Genomic DNA, 25,388 nt, shown 5'->3' on the forward strand with positions numbered 1-25,388 from the left:
AGTTTCTTCTCGCCGAAATCGTTCCCAGCGCCAAAGGGAGGAGGGAGAAGAGGAGGAGGAAGAGGAAGCCTGGATTGGCGCTTGCCCGCTCTCCCACCCAATCGAGACTTTGCGGGAGCGGTGGGGAAAGTGTTGGGAGGAGGAAGAGGAGGAGGAAGAGGCGGCGAGGGAATACCCACCTCTCCCTCCTCCCTCAGCACCACAACAATCCCTCCGTCCGCCCCCAGCGCCACCACTACCACCAGCACCACCACACCCCCCTCCAAGCCTCGCTGGGGGTCGCCGGAGGTTTGCACACACTCCCTCTCCCTCTCTGACGAGGAAGGATTGCCTCTCTCTCTCCCTCTCCAAACAAAAGCTGAGGGCGCAGCTCCTCCGAAGGACAAGTGGGGAGAGGAGTGGCACCGAAGAGGAAAAAGGGGCCTTTCCCTCGCTCGCTCCCACGCCCCCCGCGTTACAACCTGCCTCGGAGAGCCAAGAGGCAGGAAGAAAAGTTCCTCCTTGCCAGGGGACAGGAAGTGACCACCACCAGCCGCAGAAGTGCTGGAGGCGGCGGCGGCACAAACAAGAGGAAGCTGCAAAACAAAGGAGGCGGCAAGGCAAAGCAAGGGGCGAAAGGCCCCCGGGGCCCCTCTTTCCGCCCGCCGCCGGGACGAGGAGAAGCAGAGCCAAGCAAGAGCCCGGCGAGCGAAGGAAAGCCAGCGAGAAAAAGTTTCTCCTTCTTCGTCTCCAACTCCGCCTGGGACGTGAAGCGCGAGGTTCAGGCTGAACTGGCTCGGGAGCAAACCTGGGGGAAAGACGCTTGAGTCAGAGCATTGGGAAAGACAGAAAAGAAGAAGAAGAAGAAGAAATCCCTTGGAGAGGAGGGTTGTCTCTTCTTCAGCCATGCAGCGTTTACACTTGTGCGGTGTTCAGTGAATGCACACGCAGAGAAAGACAGAGAGAGAGTGCGTGGATGGTGTGTGTGCGTGTGTCCTTTGCTGCACCGGGCAGAGAGAGAGAGAGAGAGAGAGAGGGGCGCATCCTTGGGCGACTAATTGCCGCGCGCCCTCGCCTCATTTCCATATGCAGCCCGAGTTCCGCTGGAGCCGGGCCAATCCACGCTCGCCCCCAGCCTCATTAGCGGCCATGCATTATTCACCCTCATAATTACGGAGCCCCATGCGCCAGCCGCGCAGCCGCCCCGTCCTCCTCTTCCTCCTCCTCCTCCAGCAGCAGCACCAGCCCCCCGCCCGGCTCGGCTGCAGCCTCCTTTGGCTCCTGACGCCCCCCTTTTCCCACAAGTAACCCCCAGTTTCCTCCAAAGTACCAGAAAGTGGGGGGCGGAGGCCACAACACGACTCCTTCTCCCCTCCTTGGCCACTCACAGACACCCCCCCCCCCGCAGTGCTCCACCTCTCGCTGATGTCTCTGCAAAAAGCAGCAGCAAAGGGACGCCTCAGTTAGCAGCATGTCTCGGCGCAAGCAAGCCAAGCCCCAGCATCTCAAGTCGGACGAGGAGTTGCACGCGGAGGTGCTCTCGGAGCAAGGTAAGGAAGGACGACTCCGGGGAGGAAGAGGAGGAGGAGAGAGGGAGGGGAGGAGGAGAAGATCGAGAGAGGGAGAGTGGGTGGGTTGAGTAACGCGTGTTTCTTGATCCAAGGGATTTCTCCTAACAGGGCAAGAGGAAAAGGAGGAAGTTGGAATTACGCAGTTTCAGGCTTTGGGAAGTCGGGTGTTTGGGGGACTATGTAGAGCGCTGGTTGGCTTCCCTTCTTCTCCCATTTTCGCCCCGGCTCTCCTGCGTGCGCCTGGTGGCTTGAATTATGGCTGGACTTTTGGAGAGAGGCGAGGAGATCCTCCTCCTGCCTTCGGGTGTGCGCGTGTTTGTGCGCGCGAGAGAGAGAAAAACTGGGCTCTTTTCCCCCTCCCCTGCCTCCCCCACACACCCACCACCTCTCCTGCCCCCTGCCTTCGAGTTTTACTTTCCACAGAAGGCAAAACCGCTTCCACTCGCTCTTTTTTTCTCCCTCCAGCCGCCTTTCTCCAAAACAGGAAGTTTAGAGAAGAGAGAGATAGCCGGTGGCGAATTACAAGGGCCCTTCCAAACAGCCATATAATTCAGAATACCAAGGTATCTGCTTTGAACTGGAATATATGGCAGTGTGGACTCAGGTAACCCAGGCCCCTTCCACACAGCCATATAACCCAGAATATCAAGGCAGAAAAACCCCATATTATCTGCTTTAAACTGGAATATATAACAGTGTGGATTCAGGGCCCTTCCACACAGCTCTATATCCCAGAATATCAAGGCAGAAAATCCCACATTATCTGAGTATGGACTCAGATAACCCAGTTCAAAGCAGATACTGTGGGATTTTCTCCCTTGATAATCTGGGATATAGGCCTGTGTGGAAGGGCCCTAAATCCCTCCCAGCAGTCTCCCAATTTCTCCAGAAGTCCCACCCGTGCTTCTCAGGGGAAAGGGAGAAAATCAATGACAGCAAGAGTAGGGCACAGAGTCCTCCCAAACTGTTAGGATCGCTTTGGGAGGACACGCCAGAGATTAAAATGAAAATTGAACAAGGATAGGATGGAGGGAAAGGCTAGGAGGTGTCCCTGAGGACATTGCCTAAAGTGAAGTCCAAGAGGTCGAGAAGGTGGGTGGTTTGTTTCTCTGCTTCTGTGACTTCGAGTGTGTCCTCCTCTGTGGTTGTGGGACCCAGGTTGGATGGGAAAGATGCAGCTTTTAAATAATGCTCAAGGCCTGGCTGAGGTGGCTAAATTGTCCTGGCCTGGGGCAGGTTGCCACAAGCCTACTTCCCTTGGCCATCTCCGTCACCACAGAAGAGTGGCTTTCTAACATCTGAAGTGGCTCCATGACTTCCTAGCAAGGTTTTGAAAGACAGGGCTTTATTTGGGCCTTAAAATATATAGATAGGGCTTTATTTGGGCCTCTGCGTTGCTGCCATATCCAATAAGGCTTTTGCATAGGTATTTCCAATTCTCTTCTGGAGTCCTTTTAGGGAAAGGAAGTGATATGAGTGGAAACTGAACATTTCTCAATCTAGCAGATACTTTAAAACTATAAAGTTAATTTCAGCACCTGAAGCTTCAAGGCTGTAATAGTTATTTAAAATAATAAAAAAATCATTTGGGGTGTGGGACCTGAAACAAATTAGGTTTGATTTTAGTCTCCGATGAGTGTTTTACTTGCTTTTTTGAGCCAGGATAGTTCTGAACTATATTTAACTGCATAGAGCAATAAAACTTGTCACAGTAGGGTTTCTTTTGACCATAAGTGACACTTTTCCTGGTGGATGGAGGCCCTCACTTCCATTCTTTCTTGCAGACTGTTATCATTTGTATTTCTAGCATAAGCAGGTAACTATTGTTGAAATTGTTTGTCTTCTAGCCAAAACGTCTTTTTTCTTTTAGACCCCTTCCACACAGCTGAATAAAATCCCACATTTTCTGCTTTGAACTGGGATATATGGCAGTGTGGACTCAGATAACCCAGTTCAAAGCAGATATTGTGAGATTTTCTGCCTTTATATGGTTGTGTGGAAGGGCCCTTACTCAAGAAAATTCAGGATATTTTAGAGCATAAAAAAGAATTTCATTGGGGAAAGAAACCAAAAGCCAAAGGATTTTAAAAATTATTTTAAATAACTAATACAACCTCGAAGCTTAGGGTACTGAAAGTAACTTTATAGTGTTAAAGCATCTGATAGATTGGGAAATGTTCAGAGTTTTCACTCATATCACTTCCTCCCCTTCAAAGAAAAGAATTGGAAATACTGGTGCAAAAACTTGGTAGCAATGCAGAGGCATTAAAACAAGTTCCCTGGGTTTGCAGCTGAATTGTAAAATAATGTGAAACTTGTTTTAATATTAACAGCTCTTTTGGATTTAAAAATTATTAAATGGAAGCAAATTGCTATTTAAACATCTCCTCTCCACAGAGTTGAGTTTTTACAATTCCTGGTAAGTGTTTGAGGTCCTTGGTTTAAGAATTTAGAAAACATGCTGTTTTAAACTGTTAACCTAGGTGGGTGGGTTTTGGGAATCCTCACCGCCTCATTATGGCACTCCTTGAGAGTTAATAAATTGAAGAAAATTGTTCAACTAGGAGGAGGGTTTTTTTTCAGAGACACTTATATATGTAGCCATGTCACCCTAGATTAAAACAGGAGATATGCTAAAAAGAAACGCTTGCATATGGTGTGTAGATTAAGGACAAAGACTCTTTTTGTCATGGAAATGGTTTTCTCTCTTTTTTTCTTTTTTGGGGGTTTTGTTTTGTTTACTTCATCACATAGAATTTCTCACACTTGGTTTGTTTTGTATTGCCCTCAATGACTACATGATCAAATGAATGGATTTATTTCTGCCGAATGAGAAAGACAGTCTTTCCATCAAAAGGACTACATTGCATCCCAGTGAGGAATTTTAAAGCGTTATTATTGTGGTCCCTGAATAGCTCAAAATCGGCTTTCACAGCAACCTTAAAATGCAACAATGTAAATACCTTTCTGCTTTAGAAGGTTGTGATCAAAATGTCTTATATTCCTTTTAAAAAATAAAATATATTTTAATGTATAGACTTTTCTATACAATTTTCTAACCTTTTAGTAACAGACTAAAGTAGCTCTGACTGCATTAAGTACTTTCATTTTCGCAAATATGAACAGTTTGCTATATATAAATTACAGTATAGGTAGCTATATTAGTTGGAGATTCATTATTTCTATCTAAGTAGATATACATACCTTTTATTTGTAAAGTAGTTTAGGATATCCAGGAATAAGAAGCTGGAAAGAGTTCTGACATACCTTGTAAAGTCAATCCTCTTCATTTCAGTTTACTGTTAGAGCCAAGGCATTGCTACAGTTCCTGATTCTTGTTTTGCAACAGGCCGCAAACTAGCCCACACCATATTGAAAGGTTAAAAAGTATATTTGTAACATTTTAAATAAATTCTTACTCTGAATGTATATTTAAACTTAGTTCTCCTAAATGCTTTTAGTTTACTATTTTTATTATTTTAACTTACTAATCTATTTGTAAGAGAGCTTTATTTTATTAAGCATTGAAGTGTAGTTTCATTAAGAAAAGCTGTTAAAATTGAATGTTCTTTTTTATAATAGACATTTTATAATAGACATTGCTAAGGGTAGCAAAAAGAAACCTGACAGACAGTTTGACAGAGTGGAGGATAAACATTAGGCCATATTTAAAGTTATACGAAGGCCAGGCAATTCAGATGGCAAGTGTTACAATAAACGGTTTAGAAATACAATAGAATGGTTGAAGTGTAGCACATTGCAACTTTATTTTGTGAAATAGAATATTCCCAGGTATGTGGGATGTGACAAACATACATAAGTTACTATTTTGAAATGTTTGTTATGGAAAGCATAGCTTATGCCTTTGGTAATTTGGAAAATGAATGCTTACATGCAGTGACTAATTAGAATCTGGATAGCAGTTTATCCTGACAAGTAGTGAATAAAAGGTATTTATGCACAAAATGTTTTAGTGGATGCCATATTGAAAGAATGTGGTCATTATGAAGAGTGGCATGATAACTGAAAGAGTTGTTATAAAACCCAATATGGTGAATTTGCTGTTCTCTATGCTGAATGAGTTTTATGTGAAATAACATGAGACTTTACATTCCCATTGAAATTATTGTCTCTAAATCAACAGATTAGTAGTATTATGAAGAATATTGTTTTGTTAAAGTGAATAGAAGCATTGTACACACTTCTGACCAAATGCATTCACAGTTAGGGCTTTTTTGAGGGGTGATGATGCTTAGTATTCACAAAATAGACTGTAAAGAAACAAATAATTGCAGACAATGTTTTGAGAATGCATTTTGTTTTATTTAAAGCAATATTCTGGCTTAGGTTTAAACATAGTAACTCTTATAATAATGTCATGTGACTGGTAAAACATGGTAAAGAAACATTTACCTTACCTTAAAATTTTTGCTTTATACTCAGATCGTTTGCCTTAAAATTCTACTCATTGGAATTCATATTCATATATTTGAAATCATATATTTTGAACTTGTGGAGGCTCACTCAATTGTAGATCTTTTGGAGGGGTTTTAATACTTGCATTTCTTTATAACACAGCCAATTGTTGTGTAGATTTATTCATCATAAGTAAGTATAACATTTTAAACCTTCCATGGAAATTATAAAGAATGAAGCAGTATGTGTGTTAGTTTCTATTATTCTATGACATGTAATGTTTTTCAGAGCATGAGAGAAGACGGCAGTCAGAAAATGAAACAAAGTTTTATGACTTTTGGCAAAACGTCTATTTAAAATAATGGTTTTTTTTAGTTTTTTAGTTGATAAATACTATTTTTAAAACTTCCGTTGATTAGTCATTAGCCCGAAGAAAGGGAATTAACTTATTTTACTTAAGGACTTTTACACCTACAATTTACAGGTGCATTACAATAATTTCAATCAGATGCTACATACAGTTTACAAACTCCTTTAAAGTATGCTTTAGCAGCAAGAATAAATTAAAACATTGAATATTTTAATATCAAAATAGTAAATCAAGTGAAGAGATGAAGATTTCTTGTGAAGAAGGCTGTGAAACATGCCTTTCATGAATAAGAACATTAGATTGTTATAATTCGTACCATAACTGTCAACTGATTGTTGAGATTCCTAAACAGGAATGTTAACCACTTTGCTTGCCAAAATGTTTTTAATTACACATTTTCTTAAAGATACTTCTCTTTATTTTTAAATATAAATATTCAGAAATATGAACAATGAAAATGTCATTGGTTACTACATCTGTTAAAGCATTGAGAAAACAGAGGGTTTCATTTCATTACATGATTTGTTGACAGAGTGCCAAACCAACAGTAGCAGATCTAGAGAACATTCATTACTAAGAACAAGATCCATTCAGTTTTGCTGATAATGGGAGCAGATCTGCTGTGATATCGGAATAAGAAGCTTCTAAAACACTTTAAATAAATGAAGAACTTGGGGGTGGGGGTAGAAAATATTTAAATGGTGTGTTTTGTTTACAAAATTGTAAGTTTTATAAATACTGTAGTGAAGAAATATTTAGGTTTCATAAAAGTGTCTTGTATTACAATAAAAGTCAGAATGCAGATCCAAACCTATGCTTTTTAAATTTGCAATTGCACTTACATTATATGTGAAACAGGTTGTTTATTTCACTTTTGACATTTATACTATAGACAAGGTTTATCATTTAGAAGGTGATTTTTTTTTTATTACTAGGAAAATAAAGTTAAACATTTGTGAAAAGGAAGTGTAGGTTGTCCACATGAACTTGTTTGAGAGCAATCTCCTTGAGATAAATTGGGAGTTTTAAATTTTTTTTAAATGAATTGCAAAATTACTGCCAAAACAATGCTATTCATAGCATATAGATATTGTAGAAAATTTAAAACATTAATAACACTAACCTTTTTTATCAGAAGAGACCACCAGAGAGAAAATGATTCTTTTGTTTAATTACTGCATTCAGTAGCAACGCAGAACTCAAAAGTAATTCTTGTAAAAAAAGATACAAATTTCGCTGGTTCAGTTTTTTTAAAAGAGTAAATATATGCAATCTGCTGGAAGTCCACTCTGACAATGGTATTAAAATGTCTACATATTTTACAAAGTAATGCCTTCCTTTTTAATGCAGTGCAGACAAAAATTACCTTGTGTCCTGTGCTTTCATGTTCAATGCACTACCAGAAGTTTTTGTTTGTTGTCAGTGAAAAGGTGGGATTGCATGAAGTGCCAACAAGCATCCGATGGACTCTCCCTGAGGGTGGGTAGTTAGAAGTGCTTTGACAAGGTTTGCTGATTTAACCTTTGCCTGCTTTGCCCTGCCAGGGGTGGCCACTAGATGTCAAGCTCATAATACAATTAGTACATCTGTGCAGTTGACCTTGGCAAGCACGGCTTACCACTTGTTCTGTTAAGTGTTAACACCGAATCTGAGTGTTAACTAGAGATTCTCGTGAGTTTTGGATACGTTCTGTACAGCTTATCAAACGCCCATCTACTTGAACATGAGTGTTTACAGTCCTGAAGAAGGTGGAGGGTGGGTTCTTTTATGCAGGCTTTAATTGCTTAATTAACCTTGCTACTGCTGATACAGCTTTTCTTTAGTTAATTGCAATGGCTTTGCAATTCCTTCTCTAAAAGAAAATCCTCAAAAAACCAGGTTCCAACCATGTATCTGTATCAGTATTTCATAAACATGATGGCAACGGATGTGTGTTAGGGTTATTCCTTTATTGGTTCAGAAGGATTTTAATTGCTGAGGTAGAGCAGTGAAGCTTTACTAGATTGTCAAGGCCCAAGTCCAGAACAGATCTGGTAATATGTACGTATGCAAATAGCTCCACTGCCATTAGAGAAGCACCTCTGATTGGTTCTGTAGAAGAGTCTGTGGCGTCAAAATTATAGCCAGTGTTTTCTATTTCCCTACTTATTAATCAGTTATTTAGTTTAAAAATAGTTAGGCAGGATATGTAACTGGGAAGTCACATTAAAGTTGTGTAAGCTTTTCTGTTATTCCGTTACATTGTTTTTCATGTTTCATCATGAAAGCATGATATATGAAATCAATCAAAGCTTAACATTTTTATTAGCATCTAATGAAACCTCATATTCCAGTCTGGATACAAGGAAATACCAGCCAGTTTATAATGTCTGAAACACTGGTATAATTGAACGTGTGTAGTTTTAAGCTTTGCCACAGAATCGGTGGCTTAAATCCTATGGTTAGTTGTGAGTAGAGTCAAGCCATTGAATCATGCAGTTGTACCTGTTCATTGGCTCACTATTCAGTAACTGACAGAATAGGTGTACACTATATTGGGTCTAGCTGTGAGGATTCAAGCTGTTATCTACTACCAGTTAACAAAAATGCATCATTTGATTTTAATGTAAAACTTGAATATATGATTTTCTAGGTAGTCAAAACAGTGTGGAATAATTGATATTTTCCTTTTATGTTCACAGAGATGTTCTAGTGTTTCCTTAGATGCTGTATATGTTTTAAACAGAAAGCATTTGCTGACTATTCCACAGGTAGCTGTTAACTGAAATTGTGAAATTTAGGCCACTGAATGGATCAAAATACATGCACTAGGTCAGTGCAGGTTTTGCATAGCAAGAGTGCCCTCCACTGTTCACAGCCATATTATCAGCTTATGGGGGTCTGTGGAAAAGGGACAGAAATTTTTCTATTGAGTCTGGAATTTCTTCTACGTTGTTAAACTCAGTAGGGGTCTCTATTTATCTCCTCCTGTTTCACAGCTTGGGCTCAGTATGTGATAATTCATCTTTCTTTATGGGATTCAAAGCTATCATAAAAGAGTTTAAAAGAATTAATTTGAGAGAAAATGTTTTAATTTTTTAAAAGATGTAATGCATATTTGATCGATAGCACAGCTAAAGAGAAAAGACCGTGTATTTGTCTGTAATATGCATATATGGTATTGGAGTTGCTCAGTTTAAGTGAGGGTTTTACAGCAATAATATAGTTTTTAATAAGTAAAAATATGTTTTGAAATACAGCAGAAAATATTTTGTCATTCTGACAAACTAAACGGGGAAAAAGCTGTCAGTCTTTACATGAGCAGCTGTTAGTAATCAGGAAGTTTAATTGAATGAAAACATGGCTAATTTCCATGTTTTAAGATGAATTATACTTTATAGAGTCTTGTCTCCTCCTGTTTGGTTTCAAGTTTTAAAGTTGCACATCATACAGAAGGACATATTTTAGTTCACCTTGAATTTTCTAGAAGTTGGTTAATGGAGTTTTTTCCTGCAATGAGGGGAGTGTATTTATTTCTAATTCCATACACATTTTCTATCATATATATATGCTGAAGAAGACACTTGATTGCAGACATTTAATGCTTTCAATAATTTAGAAATAAAACGTGATATCTTTGGGTGTTCAACCAACATCATGTGAACAAGTAGCAATTATTAAATATAGAAACCATTTGGGTTTTTCCCCCCAACATTTTTCTTTTACTTGTTGGTAACTATGTTTTGTCCATTTTGAAATAGGTTCAGTAATTTAGAAGAATATGGGAAAACAAAATTAATGATAAAGCCAGATGACATTAGAGAATATCACTTTGAATTTTATTGACCTATGTAACTAAGAATTATAAAATATCTCATTTATAACATTAGAAATTATATGATTAAAAACACACTGAGAGATGCTCTAGAGCAGAATAGTTTTTCTGTGGCATCCATTGTGCAGAATACTAAAACCTAAATTGCACAACTCTCAAGAACAAGAGCTGAAAACATATTCCTTGGGAGGTGAAAAAGCAAGAAAAGGTAAATAGGTTATTGAAGGCTTTATTCGGCATGTGCAAATGTTGCTTTCGTATTAGAAGTGGGGAAAAGAGGTCATGATATCTTTTTTTAAAGGGTGTGTGTGTATACAGGCTCTTATAGTATTGTTCCTATATGCAGTTCAAATTATAACTATTTCAAAAAATTCATGATATTCTTGAAGACAGTTTAATAATAATTAAAGAGAATATTGAATCTGTAACGCTATTATTAGGCCGTTATAGCTCAGTGTTATTTACAAGTGAAGGGGATAAAAGGTATCCGTTCTCTTTTTTTAAAAGTTTGAACAAGAGAATACTAAAATCCTTTAGATGTAAAGTAAAAAAATCTGGCATAACTCTGAGTTGAAGACTTTTTAAAATACTAACTAAAGATGCTGCCAATTCCATCTTTTTTTTCCTCCCCCACCCCTTTCTCTCTCTGCAGAGATGGATGTGTTTCAAATAGAAGTGTATTGCTTACCACCTAAACATTTGACAAGTACCCTTAAAGGTAATTCAGTACTTGCTTACAATGATATTGCTCCATTCAGATATTGCGAATAACTGGGGTGTCAGTTTTCACTGGCATTCCTTGCTTGGAACCTGGTCCATCAGTTCAGTTATCTAAAATTCTCACTGGATTTAACACAAATGTTTTGACATAGACTATTGCTATGGATAACTTTGTATTTAACATGGGCACAGAAAAATCATTCCATATTATGTAGAAAATCTTTCTTATAGAGAGTACATTCCTGAGTCAGTCAGACATTTATAGAAAATATATGAGCAACTGCAAAAAGTTATTACCAGATTGTTTTCGAGCTTTAAGCAGATCTCCCATGCCTGGCCTGATGGGGATGGCCTGTAAACTCTAAACATTTCACACATTTGTGCACTTTCTTCATTGTACCTAATAAAGCTATTGGCAAGCATAGGTTTTAGGTACATTTTGATGGACTAGCATATCTATTTTTGTTCATTAAAATCTACGACACTGAAGCTAGTTCCATTGATTTTAGTAGTATGTGACTGCAATAAATAAGGCTATATTAAAAATGTTGATAACTTTCTCAAACTCAGCTAAGAAACCAGTTTTTAAAATAATTCTTTCGGTAGACATTAAAAGTTCTTTATACTGATCTCATGTAGATTACAAGATTTTCTGTGTGTGCTCATGTATTCATTCCTGCTAACAAAAGTATACAACATGCTTACTTTACATCTAAGGCCTGATCGAATTCAGAATTCCAGCTCTTAATCTTAAAGGTTAAAATGACAAAATTGGAATGCTGAACGTGATCAAACTTTAACTTTTCCTGGGACAAGCATATTTAAGCAGCATAAAAATGTTTAGGCAACAAAACATTGTTATAGACCACTTTAATGAAAGGCATGAGGGAATTCTCTTTAAAAATCAATCACAAAGCCTTAGTTCTATAGGGATTTTCATCTGAATAATCAAAAAAGAGAAAATTAATTGCAAGCTGCAACACTGTATATTTCAGTCCTGCATTATTTATTAATTTGCCTAACTTTCGATAGCCTTAATTTGTCCTTCGTTTTCCCTTTTACAATACAACTGGATATTGTTATTTCAATAATTTTAATCTGCATCTCAATGTATGTAGAAATAAAAATTACTTAATATATCAAGAGTAGAATGCATGATACACTATAGGTTAAATAAAAGTAATGTTGATTGTCTTTTATGAAATATTCTTACTTTTTACAAAAATTGTTATAGTCATAGCATAAAGTCTCTGTGCCAAAATGTGATGCACATTTGTCTGTATTCTTCAGAAATATTTTCAGTACTAAAATATTATTTATGACATGAAGCTTTGAGAAAAATGTCCTTAGGTTTGCAGGCTGATTTGTTGAGGTACTGTAAAAGAAGTAATTTTAAAAAATGTATCTTCAACGTACCTCATTTTAAACAGACTTAATTTGTTTAACAGGTCTTAAATGAAGCTTTATTTTTGTGATTTAAAAGGTAAACATTTTCTCATCTGTCAAAAAGAGACAAACATAATGGCATTTAGTTGGAGGTTTTCTATTTGTTTTATAAATTAAGGGATAAACAGAGACCCAAGATAGTCTCTAGAAATGACTGCCATAATAAAATTGGTATGCTAGGATTCTGATCAAGTGTAGACTACTAAACATAGGACTATCTCATTGTGTCATTTTAAGTAAGATTAGGGTAAGAAAGGGATTTAGCCAAACAACATCCCACTGAGCTTTATAGTGGGGCAGGATTTATCCCTCATTTTCTTCAACTAAGGGTGCATCTACACAGTAGAACTAGTGCTGTTTGACACCACTTTAATTTTCACTGCTCAATGCTATGCATGCATGGGAATTACAGATTTAGAAAGTCTTTATCCTCACTAAACTACAACACAGGATTCCATAGCATTATGCCATAGCAGTTAAAGTAGTGTCAAACTGCACTGATTCTACGGTGTAGATGCACCCTTGGTCTGGTTCTCTACATCAGTTTGAGCTTTTAAAACTATAGTATGCCTAGGATGGCGAAGAGGGCTTCCCCTTCCTGGCAGCCCCTTTGATCTCATGTTAATGCTACAAACATGGATGAGTGGGGAAGAAACGATCCTGGAGCCATTCCTAATTGTTGCAGCCATTCCTAGTTGCTTATGCTGCTTTTCTTTAAGTAATGTATCTCTACTTCCGCCCTAAATTCTCCTCTTGAAACTCTTTGGAAACAGTTATGGCTCGGTTCAGATAATCATCCCAAGCTGTGGTTGTTTTATATGAATTATAACCAAAGTAATGGTTTGAACTTCCAATGTATAAGCAAGCCATGGTTTAGAGATGATTATTTTAATTCCCATGCACTCTGTATTTCAGTCCCTAGGATTAGTGATCTCCAAAGGTGAAATGATGATCGTAATTATTGTTTTCTGTTCAGAAATACAGCTACCAAAACCATGAATTTAATGGCATCTTAGGCTAACATTTTTTTAAAAAAATCATGGCTTAAAGTTTGACATCACACAAAATCATAGTTAACTTTTCTTAACCATGTATCAAGGATGGCACGACTTAAATGTTTACTCTTATTCCCTACAGCCTAATAGATGCTAAATAGTACCTTTTGCCATATTATGGATGGGTTGCTATATATGAATATAATATATCTAATCTACCACAAAGTTAGCTGAGAATAGTTTAAAAAAAATAGAATTATAACCTGGCTATACTGAGGTGCTGAAGCATGCAACTTTACAAACAAGTGTGCTGATTTAAATTGTAAGTACAATCACAATCACAAGAAATGTCCAGGCAACTTTCAAATTGGCTTAGAAAAGTTGCTCATCAATTACTGTCCTCTTCCTTCTCCAGTACTGCATAAAAATGGGAATAAGTATGTTTACATTTATAGATATGCAGTAATGAATGTATAGAAATTAAACTAAAGTAAATCAACATGTGCTTGACTGGTAGATTACATTATGATCAATCTCCTGAGCTTTGAAATTACTTCATTTTTAAAAAAGAAATGACAAACTTATCCTGGCATAAATTGAGTGACAAAAACCTAAAAATCAGTAGAAATTATTTTTGTATTTTTATTGGTGTCACACATTGCTGTTTCCTATTAATATTATTAGTATCAATGTTTCATTTTGTCTGTAATAATTTTCTACATCCATAATGCATCAATAAAGTAATGCATACATTTCAAACTGAGTATAAAGCAGTCACTTTGCTTTTTATTATTTAGATGACTATTTTATATAATAATAGCTAAAAACATTCATAAATAGCAATGCATGCTATCTGTAGTATCATGAAAACCTTTGTATAGATTTTCATTTGAAATGGTTGCTGTTTACAGCAAATAGCAATATGGTATATCAAAAACAATATATCAGGAAAAATAGAAAAAATAGAAAATTTGTTCGATAACAAGGCTGAAAGTCAAATGTTTTATTTTAATTATTGCTAAAAATACAAACATATCCACATGTTACTTCTGTTCTCCTATTTCAAAATACTTCTGTGTTTTCTATATCAATGTTTAAAAGCCAGACACACTAGAATTATGCAATACTATTTGCAAGTAAATATATGGAAGAGGGGAGAGTATTTCCTTGGGCTGCTTGATTGTGGAATATTAAGGGAACAATCATTTTAACCTGTGGGAAAAAAGAATTAATGGTCTTTTTTGTTTATGTTACTATGTTAGCTTTGGTAGGCTACTCTAATGGGAAAATAATTCATTTTTCTGAAATAATGAGTGGTTGCTTGGGTTTACATAATTGGAAATTATTATGTTTTATCAGTATTTAAGCACTGGTAATGCATTAATGCTTAATTAATGTATTTAATAATTTGGTTAACTAAAAACAGTAGCCCTTAAAGATTATTCCAAAAGCTTTTGTACTTTTGTAACAAATAATTTGGGTACTTTTTGTAGTACTGTGTATCATTCAGGAATTTACACCCATATGTAGAACTGTGTTTTGTGAGGTTTAAATGGAAAACATTATGGGGATAGTCTGAAGTCATTCCATACCTTCAGAAATGAGAGTTCAGCCCATAATATCAATGCAATTAGGCTGAAGCCCTTTGTACGTACTTCCTCTGCCTACTTTGAATGTAGAGTGGCCATGCTTTTGCTTCCAGCTATTTGCAACCTTAATACAAATACACATATCATTATTTGTATTTCTGTTTTCTTTGGTGACTTGTATTTTTATGTGAAGATGCAATTTAGGTATAGACCTTTGAGCAAAAACCAACCACACACTACCATCAACTTCCAACTGGTGGAGTTTTGTTGCTGGATGGAAAGCAATTGGAAGTTTCAGAAAAATTATAAATCAGTCTGAAATATAAGTGATATTAAATGCATTCCAATTATGGTCTATCTAATTCAGAATGGAAGGTCAGTATATAATATTAAGGGCTTCAGAATACTTTTTAATTTAAAGGGGTATTCCGCTTTCTAAAAGGACAATTAAAAGCTTGTACTTTGTTATGCTTTCCCCCTGAATTTAAAAATAAGTTAAATAATTGATTGCCATCTTAAGGTACAATAAATTATTGATAGATTAGCAAAATCTGGAGTGCCTTTTCTCACATACTCCAGTCTCTATAACACAAACCGATTTACAGCTGTCATTCTATTCTGTGGAACTGATTTGCTCCTGTCACTCTATCTGTAAGCTGACAAAAAGCAGTTATGCATCAGTAATGCCCAGAGCAGCAAATGGAACCTGAGTAATTATTGTACACTGAAGCCTCACACAACTTGCAAAGTGTACCTAAGCATCTACCACTTTTAAAAGAAATCCTTGCAATGTGATTTTTTTTGTGCTTCGTTTGTGTGCAGCTATTTATTTGATCAGGTGTGAATTAGAATTCCGTTCATTAAACATGCTTGTTATTCGGCACAAGAGAGTAACGCGAGTCAGAGGAAGTGACTGCCTACAACAGTAATTAAACATGTGTAACCAATTAGTGGGTTTTCCACTATGGCACAAGCATATAATTTGCTGAGTCTTTCTATGAGAATCGAAGAAATAAGGTGCTAAAAATGTATCTTGAATACAGCATTCTCATGTAAAACATGTCAGTGTAAATGAACTTTATATAATTTCTAGTTTGTTAACAAACCACTGAACTCTATTGGCTAAACAGTAACATGTAATCTTCACTCTTCTTGTGAAAAGAAATATATCTGAAACTCAATTAAAGGTATTAATTTTATTTATATAGCTAGCACTGTAAAATTTCATTTTCCATATCTCAAAAGAAATTTGTAATATATTTGTTTTGTAGTATAAATAAAGTGCAATAAGGGAATGAGAGATGTAGCTTTAATTGTTTGCCAGATCTTTTTTTTTTCAAATCCATCTATCAGAAGAACTTACAGCATTTTGTTACTATTATAAATATCAGGTTTTACTGAAAATATCTTAAGTTAAACAAATGTTTGTTGATTTAACAGGTTAGGTAGAATTACATTGAGCCTATGGTGTCTCGATTTAGTATAAAGATAATAAATCTAAGTAGCACAAAGACCACACTTGAGTAACAGAAGCCCAGTTTGTCGTGTCAGGTGCTGATTTGAGTTTGAAAGGTTACAGATTAGTTTAGCAATGTTAAGTGAACTGGCAAAGGCATCTCTAATTTTGCTGGAAATGAGGAAGCTTGATGGCAAAGGGGAATCCTAATGAGTCCATCGAAAGCTTGCTTTGTACCCAACAGACAAGGTAGCTGTGAATTGTATGAAAATATTGGAAATCAATTGCTTCTATGGAATTTCATTAAGAAGCAGTATCCACAATTGATAGGGCCTCATAATTTGATGGATTGTGCTAAGAAAATGATTAGCTAGGTAGAAAGAGTCATAGAATACACACACACTGGGACCTCAGAAATGTTGAAGTGGTGTAATTTGTACAAAATAAAAAATATTGATTTTTACTCATGTGCAAAATTCTAAAATGGAGGGAGGGCTGCCTTGCAAGTCATTGGCTGATGCAATCTTTTGATTTTTTTCCAGCAGTGCCAGGAGAAGGAGCAGATGATGGTGATAGTGGGAATGAAAGCAGGAGTGGCAGCGAGGAAACAAATGTTTGTGAAAAATGCTGTGCAGAATTCTTCAAATGGACCGATTTCCTGGAACACAAGAAGAATTGCACTAAAAATCCACTTGTGTTAATTGTGAATGAAGATGAAGCAGCACTACCCTCTGAAGAATTCCCAGAGCCCTCCCCTGCTAGCTCTCCTAGTGATCAAGCAGACAGTGAAGCTGCTGAAGAAAATATCCAGGCTGAGAGCAACGAGAGCTGTGAGATGAAAAATACAGAAAAGGAGGAAGAGCCCATGGAGATAGAATCTCCGGCAGAAAAGAGTTATCCCAGTCAAGGCACCTCCACCACAGCTACGCCACTACCTCAGATTAGTGAACCATCTTCCTTGACAAGTTATAACATGCCAAACACTAACGTAACCTTAGAGACATTGCTGAGCACTAAAGTGGCTGTTGCACAGTTCTCACAGAGTACAAGATGTGCGGCTACTGCAACCACAGCCAGTGGGGTCACAGCAATGGCCATCCCTATGATACTTGAGCAGCTGATGGCACTGCAGCAGCAACAGATTCACCAGTTGCAGCTAATTGAGCAGATCCGGAGTCAAGTAGCAATGATGAATCGGCAGCCATTACGACCCACTTTAAATCCAACAATTTCTTCCCAGAACGCTCCTGTGCAAGCCTCAAACCAGATTCAAGGATTTGCAACAAACTCTACTCTTCAGTTAGCAGCAGTTGTTCCGTCTGCCATAGTGGCACAAGCTACTAACAATCCACCAACCACTTTTGAGTGCACTCAGCACATTTCAAGGCCTACGTCAGGTGCAAGCACGCCTAACATGTCTAGCAATGGTTCTTCTGTTCCAAATGAAGCAAGCACACCATCCTCTTCTAATGCAGTTACAGCATCCTTAACATCTGCTTCTGTGTCAAATAGCACTAGCAGCTCTTCACAAGCTCCCAATCCTTCAACTCCACCTTCAATAGGACCTGGAAATCTCCTCACCTCAGCTTCCAGCCTGCCAAACCCACTTCTACCTCAGACTTCACCCAGTAGCGTAATTTTCCCCAATCCACTGGTAAGCATTGCTGCAACTGCTAATGCATTGGACCCTCTATCTGCTCTTATGAAGCATCGCAAGGGAAAACCTCCAAATGTATCCGTGTTTGAACCCAAGACAAGTTCTGAGGATCCATTTTTTAAACACAAGTGTAGATTTTGTGCCAAGGTCTTTGGGAGTGACAGTGCTCTACAGATACACTTGCGTTCGCACACAGGGGAAAGACCTTTTAAGTGTAACATATGTGGGAATCGATTTTCTACAAAAGGCAACCTGAAAGTTCATTTTCAGAGACACAAAGAGAAATACCCTCACATCCAGATGAATCCATATCCAGTTCCAGAATACCTCGATAATGTTCCAACTTGCTCTGGGATTCCATACGGAATGTCATTACCACCCGAAAAGCCAGTTACTACATGGTTGGATAGCAAACCTGTGTTACCAACAGTTCCAACTTCAATTGGGTTGCAGCTTCCCCCTACAATACCAGGGGTAAACAGCTATGGAGATTCCCCAAGTATTACTCCCATGAGCAGGTCACCACAGAGGCCATCCCCTGCATCAAGTGAATGCACCTCCTTGTCCCCAAGCCTAAACAATTCGGAGTCAGGCATTCCTATGTCTGCAGAATCCCCACAACCAATTCATAGTGCTCCAGCTATAACTAAAAGTGAACCTGTCAATAATCTTGTGACAAATGCAAGGCTAGGAGATATTTCTATATGTGGGCAGATTTCTGCAGTACCGACACCTTCAGTTCCTAATGCTATTACAGAAAACAGCATTTCTACAAGCCTCTCAAACTCTGTGCTTCCAGTATTGTCTGACCAGTTCAAGGCTAAGTTTCCATTTGGTGGACTACTAGACTCTATGCAAACATCAGAAACCTCAAAACTGCAACAGCTTGTAGAGAACATCGATAAGAAGATGACAGATCCAAATCAATGTGTCATTTGTCACCGTGTGCTCAGTTGTCAGAGTGCTCTCAAGATGCATTACAGAACACATACAGGAGAAAGACCATTTAAATGCAAAATTTGTGGACGTGCGTTTACTACAAAAGGCAATCTAAAAACACATTTTGGAGTTCATCGAGCAAAGCCACCACTTAGAGTACAGCATTCGTGTCCCATTTGTCAAAAGAAATTTACAAATGCTGTTGTCCTTCAGCAACACATTCGTATGCACATGGGTGGGCAAATACCTAACACACCATTACCAGAGGGCTTCCAGGATGCCATGGATTCAGAACTTTCCTTTGATGAAAAGAATGCAGAAACACTGAGCAACTATGATGATGACATGGATGAAAATTCCATGGAGGAGGACCCAGAGTTAAAAGACATGGCAAGTGACCCCTCCAAACCTCTCATACCTTATTCTCAGTCATGTCCGCCTTCCCCACCATCTGTGATTTCTAGCATTGCGGCTCTGGAAAATCAAATGAAAATGATTGATTCTGTCATGAACTGTCAACAGCTGACTAATATAAAATCTATAGAAAATGGGTCAGGAGAAAGTGACCATTTGAGCAATGATTCTTCATCAGCTGTAGGAGATCTAGAGAGCCAGAGTGCTGGTAGTCCAGCAATGTCTGAATCTTCTTCCTCCATACAAGCTTTGTCTCCTGAGAACAGCAACAGTGAAAGCTTTAGATCAAAATCCCCAGGTTTTTGTAACCAGGAAGAACCACAAGAAATACAATTAAAGACAGAAAAGCCTGACAGTCCACTACCACGTACTGTTGAAAATGGAGGTGCATTGGATCTGACAGCCACCAACCCAGGAAGACCACTCATCAAAGAAGAATCTCCTTTTAGCCTGCTGTTCCTGAACAGAGAACGTGGTAAGTTTAAAAGTACTGTTTGTAATATCTGTGGCAAGCCTTTTGCTTGTAAGAGTGCATTGGAAATTCACTACCGCAGCCATACTAAAGAACGTCCATTTGTATGTACAGTCTGCAATCGTGGGTGTTCCACTATGGGTAATTTAAAACAGCACTTACTGACACACAAATTAAAAGAGCTGCCTTCTCAGTTATTTGAACCCAACTTTACTCTAGGTCCCAGCCAAAGCACTCCTAGCCTGGTCACCAGCACTGCGCCTACTATGATCAAAATGGAAGTGAATGGCCACAGCAAGCCGATCTCATTGGGTGAGGTTCCACCTCTTCCAGCTGGAATCCAGGTTCCTGCTGCACCACAGACAGTGATGAACCCAGGCATCACTCCTATGCTGGCACCCCCACCACGCCGAACGCCCAAGCAGCACAACTGTCAGTCATGTGGGAAGACCTTCTCTTCAGCAAGCGCACTACAGATACATGAACGCACCCATACTGGTGAAAAGCCATTTGGTTGCACAATCTGTGGTAGAGCTTTTACCACAAAAGGGAATCTTAAGGTAAGAAGGGAATCTTCAAATAAAAAAGTTGGAAAAAAACCAGATAATTGTAGCAGTATGAAAGATTCAAAGTGCTGAACCTGATATTCACTTGCCACTCCTCTTTTCCTCATGCAAAGAGAGAAAGGGAGATATACTGTATTTTGGTAACATTATGTTAGACTGAGTTTAGACATTGTACTGAAGCATCATTGAGCATGATGAGAATGAGTCCCAAGAAAACTGGAAAATTCTGCTTCTATTTCAGATTATCCACAATTTAACGTTGCATCTAAACCTCACACTACAGTTATTCTTAGGTATGGGTGATGGGAACAAGCTTATAAATCCTGGTTGAAGTTAACGAATTTGAAGATAACTTGAGTTTTGCAAAAGGAAAAGAGTTTCCAGATTCCTCACAGTCATCATAGAGAAGAAGGAGAAAGGGAAAATCATGAACCTAAGGTTCACGGTGACCCATTCTTATCATGCTAAAGTGTGGTTTTGTGTAATATCTGAATAGTAACATGCTAAACTAATTTATAAAAACAAGCATGTAGTGAGTACACATTTTGTGCTTTTAAAATTAGTTCACTTTATTGTTATGAAGTATTATGTTGTTTCTTCTTACTAATAATGGCTTTTTGCTTCTTGTCAAAATAACTAAATAACCTATACGTAATAACTGTGTATGCAGTTTTGCTTATACAGTACATGCATTATATATATTTTAAATATTCTAAAGCATTATTTAACACAGTGCAGTAATGTCTGCATTTCTAAAACAATATTATGAGAATTTTTGTTTTTCTTGCAAGGTTTTAAGTTGTAGATTCCCAGATTTGGGTATCTCACAGAAGCATAATAATTATGGTAGCACCCCCTTAAAAATCTGGTCACAACAGATAATATTGGGACTCCTCAATAACTTTCTGGTCATGCCAGTTTAGTATGTTAGAATGCAATCCACCAGAGTTACTAAAGGTTATTGGGAAATGCTTTTATTGCATACCTAAATTCCTAGCTTGCTTCTATTGTTGGGAGATAATGTGGGTTTTTGTTCTAAAACTAAACTAATGTTTAAAATATTAAATTCTGGCTCCATTTTAATACCTTCACAACCCAAGTAAAATTAAAAAGGTCACAGGCAGTAAAGGGGGAACCCCATAATTAGCATTATTCCCAGTCCAGTTAAAATTTATCTTGAATAAGCTACATAGAAATCAACCGGTTTAACTTGGTTGTGATTAGCTTGTTCTATTAATCTCTCTTGTACTTCAGAGAATTTCATTGTTCTCTCAGAGAATTGGAATTGGAGTCATTTTAAACAGCCTAGAGCCATTTAAGAATCATTGAATCTTAAGACCTGGTCATGAGAACAGAAGATTGCTCTGTTTGTTTGGAAGACCACTAATTGCCCTCTATTCGCACCTCCCCCTCCCTAGTGCCCCCCCCCCCCAGACACACACAAACACACATACACTGGAAGTATATTTTGGGAGTGCACAAAAGGCAACAGATTGGGATAGGGTAGCAATTCCTCCTTTTCATGTGACAAGATATATCAAGGCAATTATACTGTTGTGGGAAAACAGGAAACTTACTGGTTTTATCTTCGTATTTTAAAAATGATAGAAACCTTTGCATTTTGGTAGATAACCTTGAAATCTTATGTGGAGTTTCAGTAGACCCTCCTATTATAATAAGATGAGACCCTGTTTGAATGTGGTGGACCATTAACTTCCAATGAAACATACTCAGAATTGGATTTCATAAATCATTTTTTTCTTTTAATTTAATCTGACAGGTTTTTCCAAGAACGTTAACTAAACATGGGGAAATGCGCATATTAACACTTATTTTTGATGCAAAAATAATCAGGTTATGGTTATAATTATGTCTGAATTTCATTTGAAAGTTGTTGGATCTTAAAAAGAACGTTATTTAGACTTCTACATGAATTCTATGTATAGAGTCATTGCACTTTTACTAATGTGCCAATTTCCCCTGCTTTCTTTGTTCTTTCTTTAAAGGTTCACATGGGAACTCATATGTGGAATAATGCTCCTGCGCGGCGTGGCCGACGATTGTCTGTGGAAAACCCCATGGCTTTGTTAGGTGGCGATGCTCTCAAGTTTTCAGAAATGTTCCAAAAGGATTTGGCAGCTCGGGCAATGAATGTTGACCCAAATTTTTGGAACCAATATGCTGCAGCTATTACAAATGGACTTGCAATGAAGAACAATGAAATTTCTGTCATACAGAATGGAGGCATCCCCCAACTCCCAGTAAGTTTAGGCGGAAGTGCCATTCCGTCTTTAAGTAACATTACCGCTGGAATGGACAAAGCCCGTACTGGCAGCAGCCCACCCATCATTGGTTTGGACAAAGCAAGTTCTGAAACTGGAGCCAACCGCCCATTCACAAGGTTTATTGAGGATAATAAAGAGATTGGCATAAATTAAAAGCATTCAGTACAAGTAACTGCTGGACCACTACTCAACACAACATTTGTTCTTTCATGTACAGTTTTGGGAGTTAAGCATTAGTTTCATGACCTAATTGCCTAGGTTCTCTTTAAGATGTTATCCCATAGCAGAAATGCATAACTTTGTGTCTGCTGAAAAGTTGTCTTGCAAAATTTGCATGGTACTACTTTCAACAGTGAGCTGACTGTTAGCGAGAACTTTGGAACCGTTTTAATTTAAGTAAATGACAAATCATGGCATAACTGCTTTAGGAGGAGGCTAAATTGATTCAGTTTTTGTTCCGAGACAAAACAAAATGCTACCAACTGAGTAAAAGGAAGCTTCACAATGGCATTTCAGTCCAGCTCCTTTGCTGGTTTTGTTCTTTTCTGCTAGAAACTTGAACTATGTTTTTAGAAATCCCCTAACATTCAATAAGTGATTTAGTATCCTAATGCTGTGTATGATTACAGTATTCTTGTCTGTAGTATTTATAATGTAAAGATAATGCGGGTAACAGACAATATACTAGCCCCATCCTTAATGAAGCTTTTGTACTGCAAAATACACCTGGCTATGTGATTTTTTTTAAAGCAAGTTTTGTTTTATTATAAATAAGTGGTTTATTTCAACGCAGGCAAAATTGTGAAATTTTATTGGGAAAGATAGCATGCTTTTCATGTGCAAGTACCTGTCAGTAACAAACCATTTTAATTTAAATATTTGTAGCTGCTATGTGGACAGTTGTTCTATTAAATGAAAAATGTAGTGTGGACTTCAGTTCATGGTTGGAAAACAAGTTACAGACAAACCTTATCACTATGGATTATTCACAACATTATAAGCAGTTGTGAGTAAAACATTTCATGTTTTCAAAGGCTGTACAATAAAAAAGGCAGTGTTTGTATAATGTGGTTGCAAACTCTTAATTTATACTATTGCACTTTTAGTACTTTATATTTAGGGAGGTTTGTCTATAATTTGAATCTGAACAAAAGATGTAAGCTATTTTATAAATAGTAATTTGGTTTGAGGAAAAGGGGAAGATATTTGTTGTGTTTGTCTTTAAGGTCAAACAGTATGAGAGATCTATGCTCCTTTCAACAGGAAAACCACTAAGAACTGTCAGATTCTTGAATATAATGGGGCCTGCCATTTCTTAAACTGAAATGATTCATTTAACTTTTCTATAAACCCACCCTCTAGCAGACCTTTGATATGTTAATCCTAGGGCTGTGATATCAGCTCAAGCCTAGGAGAGGCTAAAGAAAACATTGTGTAGGCTTAATTTTGCTGTAATCTGTTCTGTCTTTTTCCCTCCCACCCACAAGCTAGATGCTGACTGCTTAATAGCACTGGTATGTAAAGCAAAACAGAGAAGAAAAATATTAAGTATCTGTACAACAATCCCCAATTCTGACTAGCTTTTTTAACATTCTAAGATTTATTACAAAGCACAATGTACTCTGATTATTCGAATATAATTTTCAGTTGTTTTAAGCATTGTTTAAAATTGTGACTAAAGGGAATGTTTCCACTCTTAAGCTAGGGCGCTGGTGAGGCTGGAGCGTAATCAAAACTTGAACAGTAAATGTTTTGTGTACTACCTCATTTTTGTGCATTACAAGTATGGTGGAGTCTGACACTATGAACCTCCGTCCAACAAAATTGTCCAAGGGACATTATGGGTAGCTGGCAAACAGCACAAGATGTTTTATGGCCCTGAAGAAAGAATCAGACAGTAAGGTCCTCTCAATTTAAGACTGGGAAAAAATAGGACAATCTCTTTCTTGTGCAACAACAACAAACATTACTGTACGAGGATGGACTGCTTCTGCCGTCGTGTCACTGAATGAAAAGTTCGAAAGACTTGTTAGTGGTTTGTTTCTGTTTTGAAATGAACAATGAACTATTGCGGCTCTGTTTTCTACAGCAGTGATACACAGAATATATATGTGCACATATACATGCATATATCAAATGTTTATGTATGTGTGTATGTGTATACATCTATATATAAAAATAGACATCCTTATATTCTAACACCTTCTACCACCAATGACCACCATTTGTGTTTGGGGTGATTCAAAACTGGGAAACAAAATTAAGGTGGCTTAATCTTGCTGTTTTTCAGCAAATGAATGTTTTTATTTATCTGTGTCCATTTCTGGTGTGCATTTTTTGTTTAGTATTTGGTACCATGTAGTGTTATCTCTTCTCCCTAAAGGATGTGCATAACTTAAAAAAAGAGATGTAAAGTGTTGTAAATAAGATGGCTGATGAAGGTACAGTAAGACTGACCCAATTTTGTATTCAGGGTTAGGTCTTTCCTCTCTGCATGGTGAAGAGAGAGACTATTTTTATACTGCGATACCATGTAGGGCTAGGAACCTCCCTGAACCAGCTGGGAATTGTTACCTAGATCCAATATTTTTTATTATTAAATCTTGTTGGCTCGACACATCTACTGATTGAAATGGATGTCTTAGTCTAGGTTACTATTTTTGTCACATGGAATTGAATAAAATGCAGGATGTAATATC

General features: G+C 37.7%; 1 protein-coding gene across 4 annotated transcripts; it reads left to right on the forward strand.

Moving 5' to 3' along the window:
- Nucleotides 1–282: 282 nt before the first annotated feature.
- Nucleotides 283–25,388, forward strand: sall3 (spalt like transcription factor 3). Of its 4 annotated transcripts, none has more exons than XM_008108761.3 (5): nucleotides 283–1,529; nucleotides 10,803–10,868; nucleotides 16,899–19,841; nucleotides 20,058–20,398; nucleotides 22,411–25,388. In XM_008108761.3, the coding sequence occupies exons 1-5, from the start codon at nucleotides 1,451–1,453 to the stop codon at nucleotides 22,840–22,842; spliced, it is 3,861 nt and encodes a 1,286-aa protein (XP_008106968.1). In that variant the 5' UTR covers nucleotides 283–1,450; the 3' UTR covers nucleotides 22,843–25,388. The 4 variants fall into 4 exon arrangements, with proteins under 4 accessions (XP_008106968.1, XP_008106969.1, XP_008106970.1 ...); XM_008108762.3 differs by having other exon boundaries at nucleotides 16,902–19,841; XM_008108763.3 differs by lacking the exon at nucleotides 10,803–10,868 and having other exon boundaries at nucleotides 285–1,529; nucleotides 16,902–19,841.

This window comes from Anolis carolinensis, chromosome 4 (genome assembly GCF_035594765.1).
Source record: "Anolis carolinensis isolate JA03-04 chromosome 4, rAnoCar3.1.pri, whole genome shotgun sequence".
Lineage (NCBI taxonomy): Eukaryota > Metazoa > Chordata > Lepidosauria > Squamata > Dactyloidae > Anolis > Anolis carolinensis.